Source organism: Glarea lozoyensis, assembly GCF_000409485.1.
Source record: "Glarea lozoyensis ATCC 20868 chromosome Unknown GLAREA10, whole genome shotgun sequence".
In the NCBI taxonomy this organism is placed as follows: Eukaryota; Fungi; Ascomycota; class Leotiomycetes; order Helotiales; family Helotiaceae; genus Glarea; species Glarea lozoyensis.
The window spans coordinates 1,376,757-1,393,231 of NW_007360984.1; the positions used below are offsets into that span (position 1 = coordinate 1,376,757).

The 16,475-nt window shown below is 47.1% G+C and overlaps 5 protein-coding genes across 5 annotated transcripts; 2 read left to right on the forward strand and 3 right to left on the reverse strand.

Annotated features, from left to right (window-relative positions):
- Positions 1 to 1,086: 1,086 nt before the first annotated feature.
- On the reverse strand, positions 1,087 to 4,771 carry GLAREA_05485 (C2H2 and C2HC zinc finger; the record flags this gene model as incomplete). Its single annotated transcript, XM_008078774.1, has 7 exons — positions 1,087 to 1,427; positions 1,480 to 1,849; positions 1,901 to 2,653; positions 2,702 to 3,913; positions 3,960 to 4,267; positions 4,444 to 4,562; positions 4,620 to 4,771. 7 exons carry the CDS (start codon positions 4,769 to 4,771, stop codon positions 1,087 to 1,089), a joined length of 3,255 nt encoding a protein of 1,084 aa, XP_008076965.1.
- Positions 4,772 to 5,148: 377 nt separating this feature from the next.
- Positions 5,149 to 6,879, forward strand: GLAREA_05486 (uncharacterized protein; the record flags this gene model as incomplete). The annotated part of the gene is made up of 2 exons (XM_008078775.1): positions 5,149 to 6,081; positions 6,358 to 6,879. 2 exons carry the CDS (start codon positions 5,149 to 5,151, stop codon positions 6,877 to 6,879), a joined length of 1,455 nt encoding a protein of 484 aa, XP_008076966.1.
- Positions 6,880 to 8,052: 1,173 nt separating this feature from the next.
- GLAREA_05487 (P-loop containing nucleoside triphosphate hydrolase) lies at positions 8,053 to 13,262 on the forward strand (the record flags this gene model as incomplete). Its single annotated transcript, XM_008078776.1, has 3 exons — positions 8,053 to 11,103; positions 11,153 to 11,320; positions 11,472 to 13,262. 3 exons carry the CDS (start codon positions 8,053 to 8,055, stop codon positions 13,260 to 13,262), a joined length of 5,010 nt encoding a protein of 1,669 aa, XP_008076967.1.
- Positions 13,263 to 13,784: 522 nt separating this feature from the next.
- Positions 13,785 to 15,503, reverse strand: GLAREA_05488 (Magnesium transport protein CorA, transmembrane region; the record flags this gene model as incomplete). The annotated part of the gene is made up of 6 exons (XM_008078777.1): positions 13,785 to 14,243; positions 14,298 to 14,902; positions 14,951 to 15,132; positions 15,186 to 15,247; positions 15,300 to 15,371; positions 15,417 to 15,503. 6 exons carry the CDS (start codon positions 15,501 to 15,503, stop codon positions 13,785 to 13,787), a joined length of 1,467 nt encoding a protein of 488 aa, XP_008076968.1.
- Positions 15,504 to 16,156: 653 nt separating this feature from the next.
- On the reverse strand, positions 16,157 to 16,372 carry GLAREA_05489 (uncharacterized protein; the record flags this gene model as incomplete). Its single annotated transcript, XM_008078778.1, has 1 exon — positions 16,157 to 16,372. One exon carries the CDS (start codon positions 16,370 to 16,372, stop codon positions 16,157 to 16,159), a length of 216 nt encoding a protein of 71 aa, XP_008076969.1.
- Between the last annotated feature and the right edge of the window lie 103 nt (positions 16,373 to 16,475).

Below are 16,475 nucleotides of genomic sequence, written 5' to 3' on the forward strand. Positions count from 1 at the left end.
TCTTGCGGTGGACAGATGGGATCGCTATCATGAATGTCGATCAGAGAACTATTGGTTCACTTCCAAGTTTGGTAATTGAAATATCACAGGGAGTACACGACTTCGTTAGGTGGGTTTGTAGGCGACCAGGTACTAAATCACACAACGAATTCGTGCACCCCTTGTCTATAATCAAGGTTACAGATATATATGTTTTTTGACAGATTTCGAAAGATATTAGAACGGATCTATCTATTTGTCTAATCTAACAACAAAATACATGATAAAGCTTTACATCAACTTGACACGCATCGTCTTTTCACGATCCACTATCTTATTGAATCAAATCAACTATGCTAAACAGACCTAGCATCTGGTCATAATAGTAGCATCGTAGCAGCTCTTTTTTTCTTGTGCCTGTTTTTTCTAGTCAAATCTCTTCTTACACTGTTCCAACTACTCCATTACATAACAATTAGCTAATTTGTAGAGACGTCACTGCCGTTTGAACCATGAGCTTAAGCAAACGCAGCCAGACCGTGTTACTATTCATCTGGATCCGATCGCTGGACAGAGATAGACAGCAAAAAGTACACTCGAATGAAGAAATTTGTTAGTAAATCATGAGGTTTTCAAATTACGCTTAGACATTTAAGTGTTTAAACGAAGGTTGGAACATTCCACGGACTACCACTGGTTGACCGGTCATCTGTCCTGCTTATAGGTTCTTTGAAGTTTTCAATTCTATGAAGTTAGTCCAGTCCAAACGCACGTCGAGCAAAGGAAAGGGTCAGTTTTAGAAACACGTCAGTTGTGGTAGCTGAAGGGAACTAAGTTCTTCTGGTACTCGCTGAAACATTGTACAATTGTCGACACGACGAAGCAACCGCGAGCACACATGCTCGTGAGCGTTTGGAGGGGAAGTATGTCCTTGTAAATCAAATGCCTTTTATTTTTGCGCATTGTTTAATTACATAGCGTTCATACTAGTCCTTAAGCTTTCCATGTCACTATAAATCAACTGCTGGCCTGCCTTGGAATCTATGTCGGGATCGCCATTCCCAAACTACATTATATCTAGCCAATTGAATGATCGCCAACTTTCGACTATTCCGTGGTGACGGTGAACGGAAACGTCAATGGTGTATTTGTTTGTTTCATTCTCTGACTCTCATCCGTCAACACGAATTCGAACACAGAATCACGGCCCTCAGATTCGGCATGTTGCATGGCAACCAAGATGCCCTTGTCGCTACCGACATATTTGACGCTCAAGCCGGTGACGATCCGACACAGAAGGCCAGTGATTACGTCCCAAATCTCGAAGAATTCGTCATGGAAGATGAACAGGTAGTGGCTGTCAAGCGCGGCTGCGGTCGCCTTGCTTACGAAGGTAATTGGTTCAATATCACTAATCTCTGCGTCCCTATCGATATATATCGCAACACCTGGAGACTTAGCGATAGCCTTTTGTTCAATTAATACAGCATTTTTGCTTACATTCGTATACACAAAGGTGACTTGTAAGAACACCACTTCTAGTGGTTCCTTCTGGAAGACTAAAGATTTCTAACGGCCTGCCTTTGATAGATTGGTATGGTTCTCGAGGCAAAGAAATTGGTATGGTTCTTGTAGGTGGACTGATCAAACTGCAATCTTTGAATGAGCTGTCTGTGACGAAGACTATGCACATGTTATCGAACACATGCATCTGGGAACACGGTGTTCTGAGGTAGTACTCGGCGTACCGCCAATAACAATATCCGTAGCCTTTGAATAGCAGAGGCTTATCCAGCTCGGGAGGGTTCTCAGCGCGGCGCTGGCAGAAATCACGGCCCCGTCCCTTTGAAGCGTGGTATATCTCGATCAACTGTAATTGGTCAGAAAATATTTTGGGAATTTCTAACGCTGAGTATCTCACCGAGAGGCTCTCATTTGACCCCTCACATGTTATGCAATAGATAAAATTACCTTCTGCTGTCTTTGCAAATCTGAAGAATTTGACATTCTCTAATAGTTTAAGTGAGAGTTTGAAGCCATTCATAATATCAATGACATAAAGATTATTTGATGCGAGAACTAGCATAACTTCGGGGCCTTCAAGCACTGTGATTTGAGTCACAGGATCGATATTAGCACAGTATACCAATGCTGGACTCGATGGCACTGCCGGATCGAAGACATAGAAGTCTGTCGAACTACTCATAGCGATTAAACCCCTTCCGCGATAGTAAAAAGGCGTGACGCATTCTACAAACGTAGGTGCTAGATGGATAAGCTTGTCTTCGAATAACACAAGGGATTTGGGAATTCCAATCTGGTTCTTGAAAAACTTCTGAGGAGCTGCGGTCTCACTACCGATTCCAGAAGCTGCGTGCCATATCAATGTTAGCGAATATGCGTCTGAGTTACCGGGAAAGAGTGTTCGAGAGGACATGGCCTGTTGGGCCAGCTGGATGTTATCCCACCATTTTTTTCGTTGTGATGCGGACTTCACTACCAGCGCGCAGATGTCGCCAGTACTTATGTCTCGAATAAAAAGAGGGAATAGCTCCTGTATAGGTGTTTTGGCAATTGCTCCTTCCTTTGCTTCACCCTCTTGAATCGGCAATAGCTTCCACTGGTACTCGTCGTTGACTTGGTCAAGTAATACTAGAAGCTCTATGCGTATTGGCTGTGTTATATCATCAGTATCGCCTCACATTGAGCTTGTGGTTCTTACCTGACAAGTTATTTCATATTTGTGGTCAATACTTTTCGTTGCAAGAATTAGACAATTGTCGAAAAGTAGAGCATAATTTAGGGGATCTTGGGGCTCTTTAGTTAATCTCTCAACTTCTCCTCGATAAAAGAGTCGACGATCTAACCGATCAAGCATTAATAATCTCTCGGCGTCATGGAGGCGATTTACGAAAATGAATGATGATATTAGCTCTGATGTCTGAAAACCTGATTCATCGTCCGACTCGTATAAGGAATTTACATCAGTCGAAGAAGAGGAGCTCTCGTACTGCTGTGAGAATTTTCCAGAAGACTTTGACTTTGATTGTTGTGGTTTGTCCGAATCGTCATCTTGACCTTCTTCATTCCTGTCCCGTGGCAATGAAAACAGCGCAAGTTCCTCAAGATGTCGAGCAAGGTGACGACAAAGTTGTTGCAACGAGTCTAATACCTCAAGACATAGAGGGCATTCTTGTTCGGTTTTTCCATCGACAGGTCTATGACAAACGTCTGCCAGGGCACTGATTTGCTGGTTCGATGTAATCATGTGTGTCTCCCTTACATGTTTCTCGAATTCAGCTTGACTATGAAATATTGCCTGACAATTGGCTGCACAAGACCATACTTTTCTATGCTCGTTCAATTCGTGATCCCACCAGTCGTGACGGGATTTGAACGTTTTACGGGCCTTGAAACATGATTCAAAAGTGCAAATATACGGTTGAAGGTCTCGGAAGATATGCTTCTTCCAAGCATTCTGACTCTTTATGCCTACCATTGTATAACAGTACGGACATTCAAAAGGCCGCCCGCCTGTCGATCCCGACGGAAGTGGAGGAATAGCGAGTCTTCCTCCGAATGATGCTGACGATGCGTAAGAGGTCAAGGTCTGGCCACTGTCAGATTTTGTCTCAACGTCAATGTCTGCTCCAACAAATTCGGATGCGGAAGTCCCCGTTAGTATCGTGTTTGCAGCCACGCTACGTTTGCCTATGACTGTTTCGTTTTGGAGGGACATATCGACTCGAGTTTTAGCTGCCGCGCTATCGATCGGCTCATCCGGCCCCTGAGTCCTAGGTAAAGCATGTGCATGCACATCTTTTATATTTGGCTCAATTAGATCTTGTGCGAGCTTTTTGTGGTGCTTTTCACAATACTTGAAGTATTGACGTCTTCTTGATAATGCCTTTCCAAGACGCAAACAAAGGTAGTGCTGCCCCATCGTCAGCAGGCAATATCATGTCAACACGGACAAATACCTTAACAGCTGGGAATTTCGCCTTAACATGATTGACATCCCACGCCTCGTAAAACGATATGTCAATGGAGGCAGCTTTAATGAGTCGGTCATGGTTAGAGACACCGTTTCTGATGGACATTGACAGCCTATAGAGACAATCGACAACAACGACAACAACGACAACATCTTGGAATATCTGCTGCAATTCCGTGAATTGATGGCTCTCGCTCTCTATTCGAGCTTCATCTATTGAGAGTTCCGAGTCCGAACCAGAATCAAAGTCTGCATTATTACGGGCTGGCCGAGTCCCTGAAACTATGGCAATAGCTTGGAATATGTTAGACAAGATTTATAAGCCACTCGGTGACATCGATATAATTAATTTAATTCACGGGACTTAACATTGAGCTGAGTTTTGAGACGTAAAATACGTCTTGTGTGAGACAGCAAAAGCAGCCAATAAATAAATGATAATTCTCGGACAATGATAAAGTGACACGCACCTTCCTGGAGAATTTCGCTCATGTCATCTAACAGCGACACAATCCTGCCCCGCAAAGGCGTGGCGTCACGAAGCCGGTGATCAAGAGAGACCTTCCCGTTTCTATGGGCGGCAATGTTCCTGTATACCATCTCATTAATCTAATCTACTCAGACGGAGTAAAACTTAGTAACTTACCCTGCCCAGATTTTTAATCTACCCAATTCATCCTGAACCATAGATAATGGCAGTTGGTCGGCTACTGCTGGGCTTGGAACTCGTAGTGCAAGGGAGAGCTTAATGAATTGCCCTAGGCTGCTAGCAAAGGCTGATGCAATGGACCGGTCCATCGTAGTTTGTCGTGAGAAAATTCAAAGGAGTTATGTCTTTTATCGTGTGAAGAGACCTTCTATTGGCTATTTTGCCTAAACCCTAGAGAAGGTGTGCAGCAAGCAAGAACAGCTTTCCCCCAAGAGGCTACAGGGTAGTTTGACCAAGCCAGACTGACTTCTCACCTCCGAGGTTTTCTGTAGTCGATTTTCCAAGAAGTTTGACAGCAAGTTAGGTTAGTCGAGCCTCCAGCAGACTGTTGAACCATTTTTGTGAGAGCTGCAGCAACAAGGGTGCATCGCGGCACGGGGTCTGCGACAGGCAGCCTTACACAACAAATAACCAATTTTTTTCTCAAAAGGCTTTGATACTTAAGATACCAGTGGCACTGCAAATAATGGTCACCGGCGTCGAAACAGCTGGACTCATCCTGGGATCGCTTCCATTGATCATTTCGGCTTTGGAACACTATGCCGAAGGTGTTGGGACGATCGAGAAATGGTGGAGATACAAGCGGGAGCTTGCAAGCCTAAAGAGAGTTCTTGGTGCTGAGTATGATAGGTTCTTGAACACCTTAGAAGAATTACTTGTTGGCCTTGTTCCGGATACTGCACTTGCCGACATGTTGAAAATGCCTGGAGGCCCAGGTTGGGCAGACGCGGAATTGAGTCGTAAACTTCAAAACAGGCTGCGCAATTCTTATAGGTCGTATGTCGAGACTATCAATGATTTCAACGAGGTCGTTACAGACCTCAAATCAAAGTTGGAGTTAGATCCAGACGGCAAGGTATGTCAACGTACTTCTCCCTGGAGCGTTGCTCACGCTAGCCCGCAGCCAAGATGGACCGATTCTAGAACGTACAAACGAGAATACAAGCGTATAAAGTTCAGTCTCTCCAAGTCTGCCTACGAGGACTTGATGCGGAGGGTTGATAAGGACAATGGAATCCTGGCGAATCTGACACATCAGTCTCTGCGGCTTGAGCCGGTGCGCCAACGACGAATGACACGAGGGGTTGCCGAATTCGATCGAATACGCTCACAAGCAGAGAGTTTATATCGAGGGCTGAAGAAGAACTTGTGTTGTACCTGCCAAACTCCGCATCATGCCAATTTGCGTCTGGAAGCACGAACGTCACCGAACAGGGAGGGCGATGTTGGCAAATTACGCTTTCGAATGATTTTTAGCTATGATGGTTTCAACACATCAGAAAGTCAGGCGTGGAAATTGCGAGAGGCGGATATCGAGGCTTTGGAGATAATAGAACAGCCTAAACCCTTGAGAAAGGAGCAACCGTCACCAACACCGTTGCCCAAGGCCAAAAAGGGGGTCAGTTGGGCAAATGATTTGTTGGTTGGAACTCCTGTTCCACAACCAATAATAGGGACGGCTTCAACACAAATAAAAGACCTCTGTCTCGCATTTCATGGGTGTACAGATACAAAAGAATGCTTAGGCTTCATTCTCGACGAGACGCGGATGAGGCACCATATATATCCAGTCCATTCGCTGACACACACACTGCCATCAGTAACGAATCTCTCTACACTTCTGTCAAGTTCTAGAAATCCAGCAACAAAACTTACGCGGAAAGAGAGACTACAGCTCGCATTGACTCTTGCAGCAAGCGTGCTTCAGCTGCGTCAAACTCCATGGCTAGATGAGCGCTGGTCCACGAGTGACATTCTATTTATTTCAGGGACTAAAAGCCCTTATATTTCGCGAACATTCAAAGTTCTTGATCCCGAAACCAAAGATGAAAGCATCAAACACTTTTCCGTTATACAAAACGAGACTATATTCTCTCTCGGCGTGTCGCTGATCGAGCTTTGCTTTGGCTCGTCGCTTGAAGCACTTCGTGAGGAAGAAGATGTCAGTCTAAATCCTCAGCTTACAGCTTACATGACTGCTCGTCGTCTACTGAGTCAAGTCTACGAAGAGAGTGGAAACAGATATGGAGATGCTGTGCGAAGGTGTGTAAATTGCGAATTTGACCATAGGAAGCCAAGTCTTGAAGTCGAGACGTTCAGGGATAAGTTTTTTAGTGGGGTAGTTGTACCCCTCGAAGAAGACTGGACGGATTTCAGTAGTACTATAGGAGGTAGGTCCTATGATAATTTAGTATAATATATATCGCGTAAGCGCAGGAGGGTCATGGAATGACGGACTGGCACTCTCTTTATCTGCTGGAGGTCGTTCACTTGTGTCATTTGCTATCATCTCCCGACTCTCGTGAGCGATCCGTACGCATTATCAGATAATTTTACGCTTCGAATGTGTCTGTGAGAAACAACAATCAAGAACACTCGAGGGTATCGTACGGTTCGATTCAGTTGTCTTCTTGCACGTCGATAATTTTTAAGTGGCCGTGTCCTACAGAGATGTGCCCCGTAGCGCTCACGTGATAATGCCACCCTGCTGCTTCTTGTCGGATAGGAGTGAGAACATAAACTTGGAGAACAAAGGTTTGAATAATAAAAAAGAAGAGACATAAATATCGAGATACCATTAGCGATTAATCTATTCGAAATTGGGATCCTTAGGGATATCATGAAGAAAATCAATGTAATATCCACGTGACTCTGGGGTAGTCTCCGCAATCCAGGAACCAGACTTTGTTAAAATAAGGTTTTAAGCCGCATCCATTCAGTATCGACGGTGAGCATGATCTTCTCTTGAAGAAAACACCCTCTTTTGCACTCCTGTGCAGATCGACTTTCGTCTTAGTGGACGGCTTTTCTTCGCTCGAAATGGAATCCCAAGCGTCTGCTTGTCATTTCTACACCTTTTCGACCGTCTAGCAAGTGTTTAGACGTTGTTATCGGGAGGTTGCAATGTAGGTTTATTTGTCGTTGTTGTCTCTCCTTTTCCCTGATCGTGTTCTTTGCCAAGCAGGCGGGTTTGTGTGTTGCATTTTAGGTTGGGTGGGGCCTGTCGGGTCGCTTATGCCTGCTGTGATTGGTCGAACTCAAATGTTGCCTTTACGCGACAGGACAGACGCTTCATCCAAATCCTCAATCGTCGACTCTGCCGTTTGCAAATCGTCATCTATTTTGTCTGACTTTTCTCCATCGATTGTTAATGTCTCTTTGTATTACGCGTAAGTCACACCGGTTCTTGTCGTCTCCTCAAGTACAGAAGAAGCGGCGCGCAATACTAACCGCATTTCAGATGTCGGCCACTTCAAGCAGATGAGCGAGTAAACGCACTGCGAACTTCAAATATCGACCCATACTCGTTGGCATCATATGCACAGTACCTTGGGTGGCGAATTCGGTAATTTAAGTCCTGCAAACGAAAATGCCATCGAAGCGCAAAGCAGAAAACTTCGACCCAAACAAGTCGGACTCCAACGACACAGATTTCGATCCTACAGAGACCAGAGCACCCCCAAAGAAATCCAGGAAATCTGCAGGTCACAGGAAGGGGTCAAGCCGTCCAGCGAAACGAGCGAGATACCGAGGGTCGGACGTCAGCGAGGACGACCTGGACGACGACGATTTGTCGGTCTCGGAGGAAAGCGAGGAAGAGGAAGATTTCGAGATGAATGAGAAAACAGGAAGAAGGGTGCGGAAAGCGGCGAAGAAGGAAGTAAACTATGAGGATCCTTCCGAATCCGAGGTCGATGATTTGGACGCGAGTGACTCGGAAGAGGTGAAAGTCACGAAGACGAAGTCACCGAAGAAGCGCGCAAAACCCGTGTTTGATGACGATAATGATGATGATGATGATGACGACGATGAAGAAGGAAAAGTTGTAACAACTCCGTCGCGGAATCGAAAGTCGAAGATCATCAAACTAAAAATCAATACACCAGCGCTCGGCCGCTCAACTCGTGCTGGCAGTGCGCTTCGTAGCGCGGCAAGCACACGACCAAGAAGAGGCAGCACTGCAGAACCTAGATCTGCCGGGATACCTGTTCGAAGAGCAACTCGAGCGACATCCGAAGCCTTGGGCGAAGAGCCTATAGCGCTTTCCGAATCGGGTCGACATGTTATTCGACAAGGTCAATCTCCAGAGCCCATAGGTAGAAGAGCCGATCGCGGTGGAAAGGGCGTAAAGAAGCCAGCATCTACCATTAAAGAAGAGTTGCACGAATCAACTTCACACGAAGAACAGGACGAGGATATCACAATGGCTACTGAAGTCCCTGGCACTGACGAGCGCGAAGGACATAACGATCCCGATGCACAAGAAGACATCGAAGATAAACAAGACGCGGTTGGCGAAACCGAGGAGGGTGCTGCACAACCAGCTGTAGTGGATGAAGACGACGATGAAGACGAAGACGAAGACATTCCAATAACGCGACGAAGAGGATCGCGGCCAGCGCTGGTTGTCTCTGACCTACCAGCCGAAGAAGAAGCGGATGAGACGAAAGCACAATCTGCAGGTGGTTCCCGGCGGTTGAGAAACAGATCGCGAAAGAACCAGTCACAGAGAAAGCCAACAGATGCAAGCAGTGATTTTGAGCCCGTTGAAGAGTCTGCTGACGAGCTTTCCGCTTCCGACCCAGGAGCGAAAGGGAATAAAGAAGAGGACTATGAGTCGGGGTCGCAGCGTCGGGGCAGGCGTGGCGTGCAGGCAAAATCGAAAAGCACATCTAGAAGACGCAGCCCAGACTCGAATCCCGAAGAGCTTGACGAGGATGAACTAGCTGAAGAACTTTATGACCTCAAAGCAGGTTCTCGACGACGCCGTCCAAGAGTATCAGAGCCAGGTATCGTTTATGAAAAGTCAACAACTCGCACAAGAAAGCCAGTCGACTACAGTATCAAGCCCATGGATCAGATATATGCTATGGACGAAGATGGAGAGGAGGCGGCCCCAACACCAACTCGTAGAGCAAAAGGTGGACGGAGTGGTGCCAGCCAACCTTGGGAGAGAAATCTATATTCGACTCTTGGTCCGTTTGGAGGCGGAGGTGGTCCTCCTGCAGTTATTGGTGGTCCTTGGGGTACTGGCGCAGCTGGCGGTGTTGACTCTGATAGCAGTGATGACGAGAATATGGCTCGACCGGTAGGAGTTGGCGGAGCCCTTGGAATGACACCCACATCCGCTATGCCTTCTGGTTTGCTTCCTGGCATGGGGCAGACAAACATGGACCCTACTGGCGCACTTTCTGGAACACCCTCTGCCCTGGGCAAAGTTGGGAGCCGCAAAGCGTTGGCTGACGCGGATCCCTTGGGCGTTGATCAGAATGTCGACTTCACCAAGGTTGGTGGACTGGATGCTCATATTGACAAGCTCAAGGAGATGATTCAGATGCCCCTCCTCTACCCCGAGCTCTTCTTAAAATTTCACATTGTACCGCCTCGTGGTGTGCTGTTTTACGGTCCACCTGGTACTGGTAAAACCCTTCTGGCACGAGCCTTAGCCGCACAGGTTGGCTCCGGATCTCGCAAAGTCACGTTCTACATGCGCAAAGGTGCCGATGCATTGAGCAAGTGGGTCGGTGAGGCCGAAAGACAACTTCGACTTCTCTTTGAGGAAGCGAGGAAAACCCAGCCAAGTATCATTTTTTTCGATGAGATTGATGGTCTCGCCCCTGTTCGTTCCAGTAAACAAGAACAGATTCATGCTTCTATAGTCTCAACGCTACTAGCTCTCATGGATGGTATGGATGGTCGAGGCCAGGTCATTGTTATCGGTGCTACAAATAGGCCTGACAATATAGACCCAGCTCTACGCCGACCTGGTCGCTTTGACAGAGAGTTTTACTTTCCTCTACCAGATGTAGAAGCTCGAAAGTCAATTGTCAATATCAATACACGCGATTGGGGCCTCGACGATCAGTTCAAGAACAGCATTGCTGAGAGAACAAAAGGCTATGGAGGCGCAGACCTGCGTGCTTTGTGTACCGAGGCAGCGCTGAACGCCGTTCAACGTACATATCCTCAAATCTACGGATCTAATGACAAGCTCATCGTTAACCCGGACAAGGTCAAGATTACTGCCAAGGACTTTATGATCTCCATCAAGAACATGATACCATCCTCTGAGCGATCAGCTTCTTCAGGAGCAACCCCTTTGCCTAAAGTAGTAGAGCCTCTCCTTCGTGATGAGCTAAAACGACTTGAGAAATTTGTCGATGAACTAATTCCAATAAAAAAGAAAACAACCGCACTCCAGGAAGCGATGTATGAGCAATATGATGATCCTGATCAAGGATTTCGACGAGAGACCATGGAACAAGAATTCGAGAGATCTAGAGTCTTCCGGCCACGAATATTGATTTGCGGTGAACCCGGCATGGGCCAGAACTACCTTGGCGCAGCTCTCCTCAACCACTTCGAGGGGCTTCATGTTCAGAATTTCGATCTCCCCACAATCTTTAGTGATTCTGGTCGGGTATGTCTCGTTAACCATCTGAAGCATTCATCAGCTAATTTAATTTTAGAGCCCTGAACAGGCCCTCGTACAGCTCTTCGCCGAGGTCAGACGTCACAAGCCTAGCGTTGTTTATCTTCCTAACGCAGAGACGTGGTGGCATACTCTCACTCTTGCGCAGACTGACACCTTTGTGAGCATGCTCAAAGCGATTCCGCCTACGGATCCTGTGCTTGTTGTGGGCATTACAGAAAAGCCTATTGCAGATATTGATGCGGCGCTACTGAATGACTTATTCTGCTACTCAAGCAAAAGCCGACAAGAGATTAGACGCCCTACAAAGGCATGCTCACTTATTACTCCATCATTTCACTGCTAACTTCTCACAGGAGAGTCGCGAAGCTTTTTTCTCCAACATCCTTGAATATGTTAGGTTAACTCCTAACGACTTCCCCCAGCCGGCAAACCGAAAGAAGAGGAAGCTTGAAGTCTTACAAATTGCCCCTCCGCCCGAGGTAAAGCCGCCAACCAAGGAGGAGATTAAAGCGCAACTGAAGAAAGATCGCCAGCTACTCAACCTCCTTAAGATCCAGATCCAGCCAATCATGGATCAGATACAGAAAAAGTATAGAAAATTCCGTACACCTGCCATCCTTCAGTCTCAGATTCAGTACATCCTGGACGAAATGGATCCCAATCATGTGCGCTCTGATACTGTCGGGTTCAGACCATATGAGATTGATACAGACAAAGACGGCGTCAAGGGACTGCGAGAAACAGCAAGTCAGAAGTTCTTCTATAATCTGGAAACCACAACGATCGAGGAGCGATTATCCAACGGCTTCTACGCTCGACCAAAGGATTTCTTACACGACATCAGGACGCTTGCAAAAGATGCCAAGCATATGGGCGACAAGGAGCGCTTGTTGAGGGCTAATGAACTTGTGTCTAATGTGGAGGTCGATATGATGGGGATCGAAGTGAATCCAATCTTTGCAGACTGCGAGAATGTCTATAGACGACAGCTTCAGAGGACCAAAGAACAGGAAGAAAAAGAAAGGAAGCGTGCAGAGAATCCGTTTGGTGGTGCTGTAGGTTCTGACATGCCAAACACCGAGGTTTCGGAAGCCGGTCAGCCACCTCTCCTGCTAAGTGATCCTGTCCCCAAAAGACAAGCCGTATTCTCGACTTCTGTCCATAATTCCAGTAGTTTGTCGAATGGCGTTTCTTCTGATACGAACGGATCTTCTGTACCTTCGCGAAAAAGCGACGATGTGCAAATGGGCGGCACCGACGAACAGTCCCAACCTACACAGGCCTCTCATCCTATGCATCCACCAAGTCAACTACGGAACATGATGACTGCGAATTTGTCTAACCCTGCGCCAACATCGCAAATCTCTCAAGTATCCGCCTTCCAGGAGATTCCACATGGCACGTCACCAAGTGATCTTGTGAATGATGCCTCGACGACAACCTCGGGCAAAAAGACATCTACTGATGGGTGGAGTACTCAAGCAACGAATGGAATCGGTCATGGAGCTCAATCTTCCAGTCCAATCGATAAGCCTGGTCATGATTCACAATTACCAGATACACAGACAAATGCGTCACAAAGATCAAGTCAGCAAGATGCATCAAACACTAGCAGTGATGAACCATGGCCACACTCTCAAGCTCACGGTCTTGCGCGTGGCAATTTGCAAGGCATGTCTCAGAATACACCGAGTACCAACAGCCAGCACTCGAGTAACCCTGCTGTACCACATTTCAATGCTCCTAATCGCTCGGCTTCGACATCCAAACCATCAGGATTCGTCAATCTTCTCAATGACTCTCCTGTAGATGATGTTGTATCCTCGCAAATCTCGTCACAAGGCAACGAATACATCTCCGACTCCTACTTCATCGACGTCTTGCTAGACCGAATCGTTGCTGGCAGCAGTGGTTGCAGCGTCGATCAATTAGAACAGATCAACCGCGAACTTATGGAGGGTCTTTGGGAAATGAGAGGCGAATGGAATCGTAATGTCGTCGCAGCAAAGCTTGCTGAGATCTTCAACGAGACGATCAAGGATATCGATTACATGCAGGAGGTGCTGAAAGCTTCGCAGGCTACACAGGCTTCTCAGGCTGCTCAGCTTTCACAGGGATCACAGCTTGGTCCTCTGCTGAAGTGAGGATGCGGTGGACGGGCGGAAGACTATGGGATACATAAGGCACGGGGGAGAATAATCGTTGTGGTAAAGGTTTGGATTTGAGTTTGGGGTTGGGGTTGGGGGCGTATGGTGTTGATGGCAGGGTATTTGTGTAGTAGGGATGTTGTTCATTCTAGATTTTTGGATGAGTGGAGAGGGTGTAAGACTTTGAGGTTGTTACTTAGTATGAGATACACATTGTCGTCAAATTGTTCTTGTGATTCTGTGCTTGAAGCGGATTGTGAAGCTGTTGAGCAGGACTAGCTGGCCTGTCATGCCACCGGGTTTTCAACGGTTCTTGGCTACTGATTACCGTCTCGGAGTCAAAAACTTGACAAGATGAAGTCTTCAAGCCGTCTTAAATTGTATCTATACATCAAAAAACTATATATATATTTTACTTTTCTCATAAAATCGTTATTTCAGCGCTTCAAACAAGAAAGCAAATCATCCTCTCATAAATCATCATATCATAAAACCACCTCCAAGAAATAAACCTCCCCCTCACGCCTCCTTCTGCTCCTTCCCCCCCTTCCCCTCCATCTTCCCATTATTCCACGTACTTGCCTTACTCATTGTCCTCTTCCTCATCGTCGCCATAATATTCCCCTCCATCTCCTCACTCCCCTTCTCCAAATCTCGATCCTCGCGATCATAAATCCGCTCCCTCCTCTTCTCCCACAACCACCACCCGCCCACGATCACCATCGTCACGGGGATCGTCCACGCAAAGTAGATCCAGAGTTGCGCGGATACGATGGGTTGACCGGGGTCCGGCGACCAGTTGAAGAAGGTCATGCTGAAGACGGCGGCGAGGTAGGCGCCTGGGAGAAAGATGGCGCCGAGGAGGGAGATGGTTTTCATGGCCGAGGAGTCCCGCGTGGAGGCGTGCGCGAGCTTGCGTTGTTCGCCGGCCATTTGGAAGTTTAGTTTTGATTCTTTTTGGGCGATGATGTTGTAGAGCTATACCACACTTATTAGTAAAGTTCAGAATGATGACGGGAAAAGGGGACGTACAGCACTCCTCTGAATATCCAATCTCTGCAATGTCGTATACGCATAACTATCAATGCCCTGCAACTTAATCTTATAAAAATCCAACCTCGCAAGCATACTAGCATGCAACTGTCTCATCTCCCTCCCCCTCCTCCTCTCCGGCAACTTATCCCTGAATTTCTCCATCGACTTCTCTATCCCATCGATGATCTCCAGATACGCCTTCGGTCGCTTCCACAACACCTGACTATGACACTCGACTAAATCCCTATTCACGGCATCGAGATCCACGACCCCATCTTTACTCACGTAGCCCTCCTGCTCTTGGATCTCGGAGCGCATGGAGACGGCGTGTTCGAGGCGGCGGAGCCAGTCACGTGCGTCGCGTTGCTTGATCTCGGTTTTGAAGGAGATGTCGTGGGAGAAGATTATGGTGGGGAGGAGTAAGGGGTGGAAGATCTGGGAGGAACAGGCTTTGAGGTGTTTGATGCATTCTACTATGTCGGAGGAGGGGGTGCCTTTGCAAAAGCCGGTGGTGAGGGTGGAGTTTATGGAGTGTGAGAGGGTGAGTTCCCAACCGCGAGTGTAGCCTTTTTTGCGGACGTCGGATTTGCGGTAGACGATTTCTGGGGATTGTTAGTTGGGATGAGATGAAATTGGGAGGGTTGGAGTACGAAGATGTGGATCTTCTTCGTTTTGATCCCATGCTGACCAGAAGAAGGGACCGACTGCGCTGATACTTTCGATGGTTCGATATGGGAGATTCATTGTCTCTACCATCGAGGTATACTCTCGATGAGTAAAAGATAAAACATCGGGGGTAAACGTATGTGGGTGCTTTGCGTTTTGTTGTAGTCTTTTGGTCTGTTAGCTGAGTTGCCTTGGTGTCCTTCGTGGAGAACAACTCACACTAATCGTATAGCTGATGTTCTGGTAACTCCAGCTGGTACTTTCGCGGGCACAAAAGCCCCCTTGAAATAATCAGTACTCAAACCCCAATAACCCAACCCAGCAAATTCTTACTCGTTGGTGTAAATAATTCTCAAACTCATCAGGCGTCAACGGATGTTCCTCGATAGTATCGAACGCCGGATCCTACCCTAATTAGCACCATCTCAATCCATCTTGTAAAAGACTCACCGAATAAGTAAAGATCTCAAGATACGTAGTAGCCTCTACAATGCTCTTACACCTCCCCACATACGTCTTAAACATATAATCGTCCATCTTATCTCACTTCACTCTTCATCCCAAGCCCCACCCTTCAAACCTTCGAACTCACTCAAGATCGTATAATCCGTGCTACCACATCAAGCGACCGTAACCTCATTAATGTGTAAGAAGCAAAACAAGTTGAAGCAAAAGTAAGCATATCCTAGCGAGAGAATTATCCTCATCCCATCTTATGAGCCAAGATGTTCTCGGTCTAGACGGGCCATCCAAAAGTTTCTTTCCCAGCCCCTCGTTAAGGTCGACGTCGGGGCCGCTCCGGGGCCGGTGAGGGTTAATCTTCCGCCTTGGAGAGCTCGAGGCGGGTTAGTACATGCATGTGCGAGGGTGTTTGTGGATGTGCATGGGGATATTGATTGGTGGGGGGGTGGTAGGATACGAGAGGCACGGTTGGATCGTTGGGGTTGAGGCTGCATTGCTGATTGAGAATTTGTTGGAGAACAAAATATACTAATCAATTGATATAGAACTATGTAGTGGATGTTTGTGGGAATTGTAAGACAAATTTCTTTCAAAGTTAGCTTTACCATTTCTCTTTAAACGTCGAAGCAAATACAGGTAACCAAATCTCTTGCAGTCATCTTCACTCATGAGATGAGAAGAGCCAAACTAAAAAGCAACCCAGCTTGAGTCCTGAAATGTCAACTCCCTCAGATCACAACTACCACCTCAACCCCTTCCAAAACCCCTCCCCAGAAAGCGCAATCCAACCCCTCCTCCACCTCTCCATCTCCATCCACCCGCTCAACGACGGAAACTACCACCACACTGCCATCGCCATGACCAACGACACCGAGCCCCCGGGATGCTGGCACACCTTCGAAGTAGCACGCACCGTCGAAAACGGTCCTTTTATCGCAAACCATTTCAGGACTGATCCACGGGCTTCAAGCAGACTGATTCATGTGATCTCGTGTAATTCGGTGTATTGGGGGGTGATTATGGGGGTGATTCGAGGAGTGGAGGTGG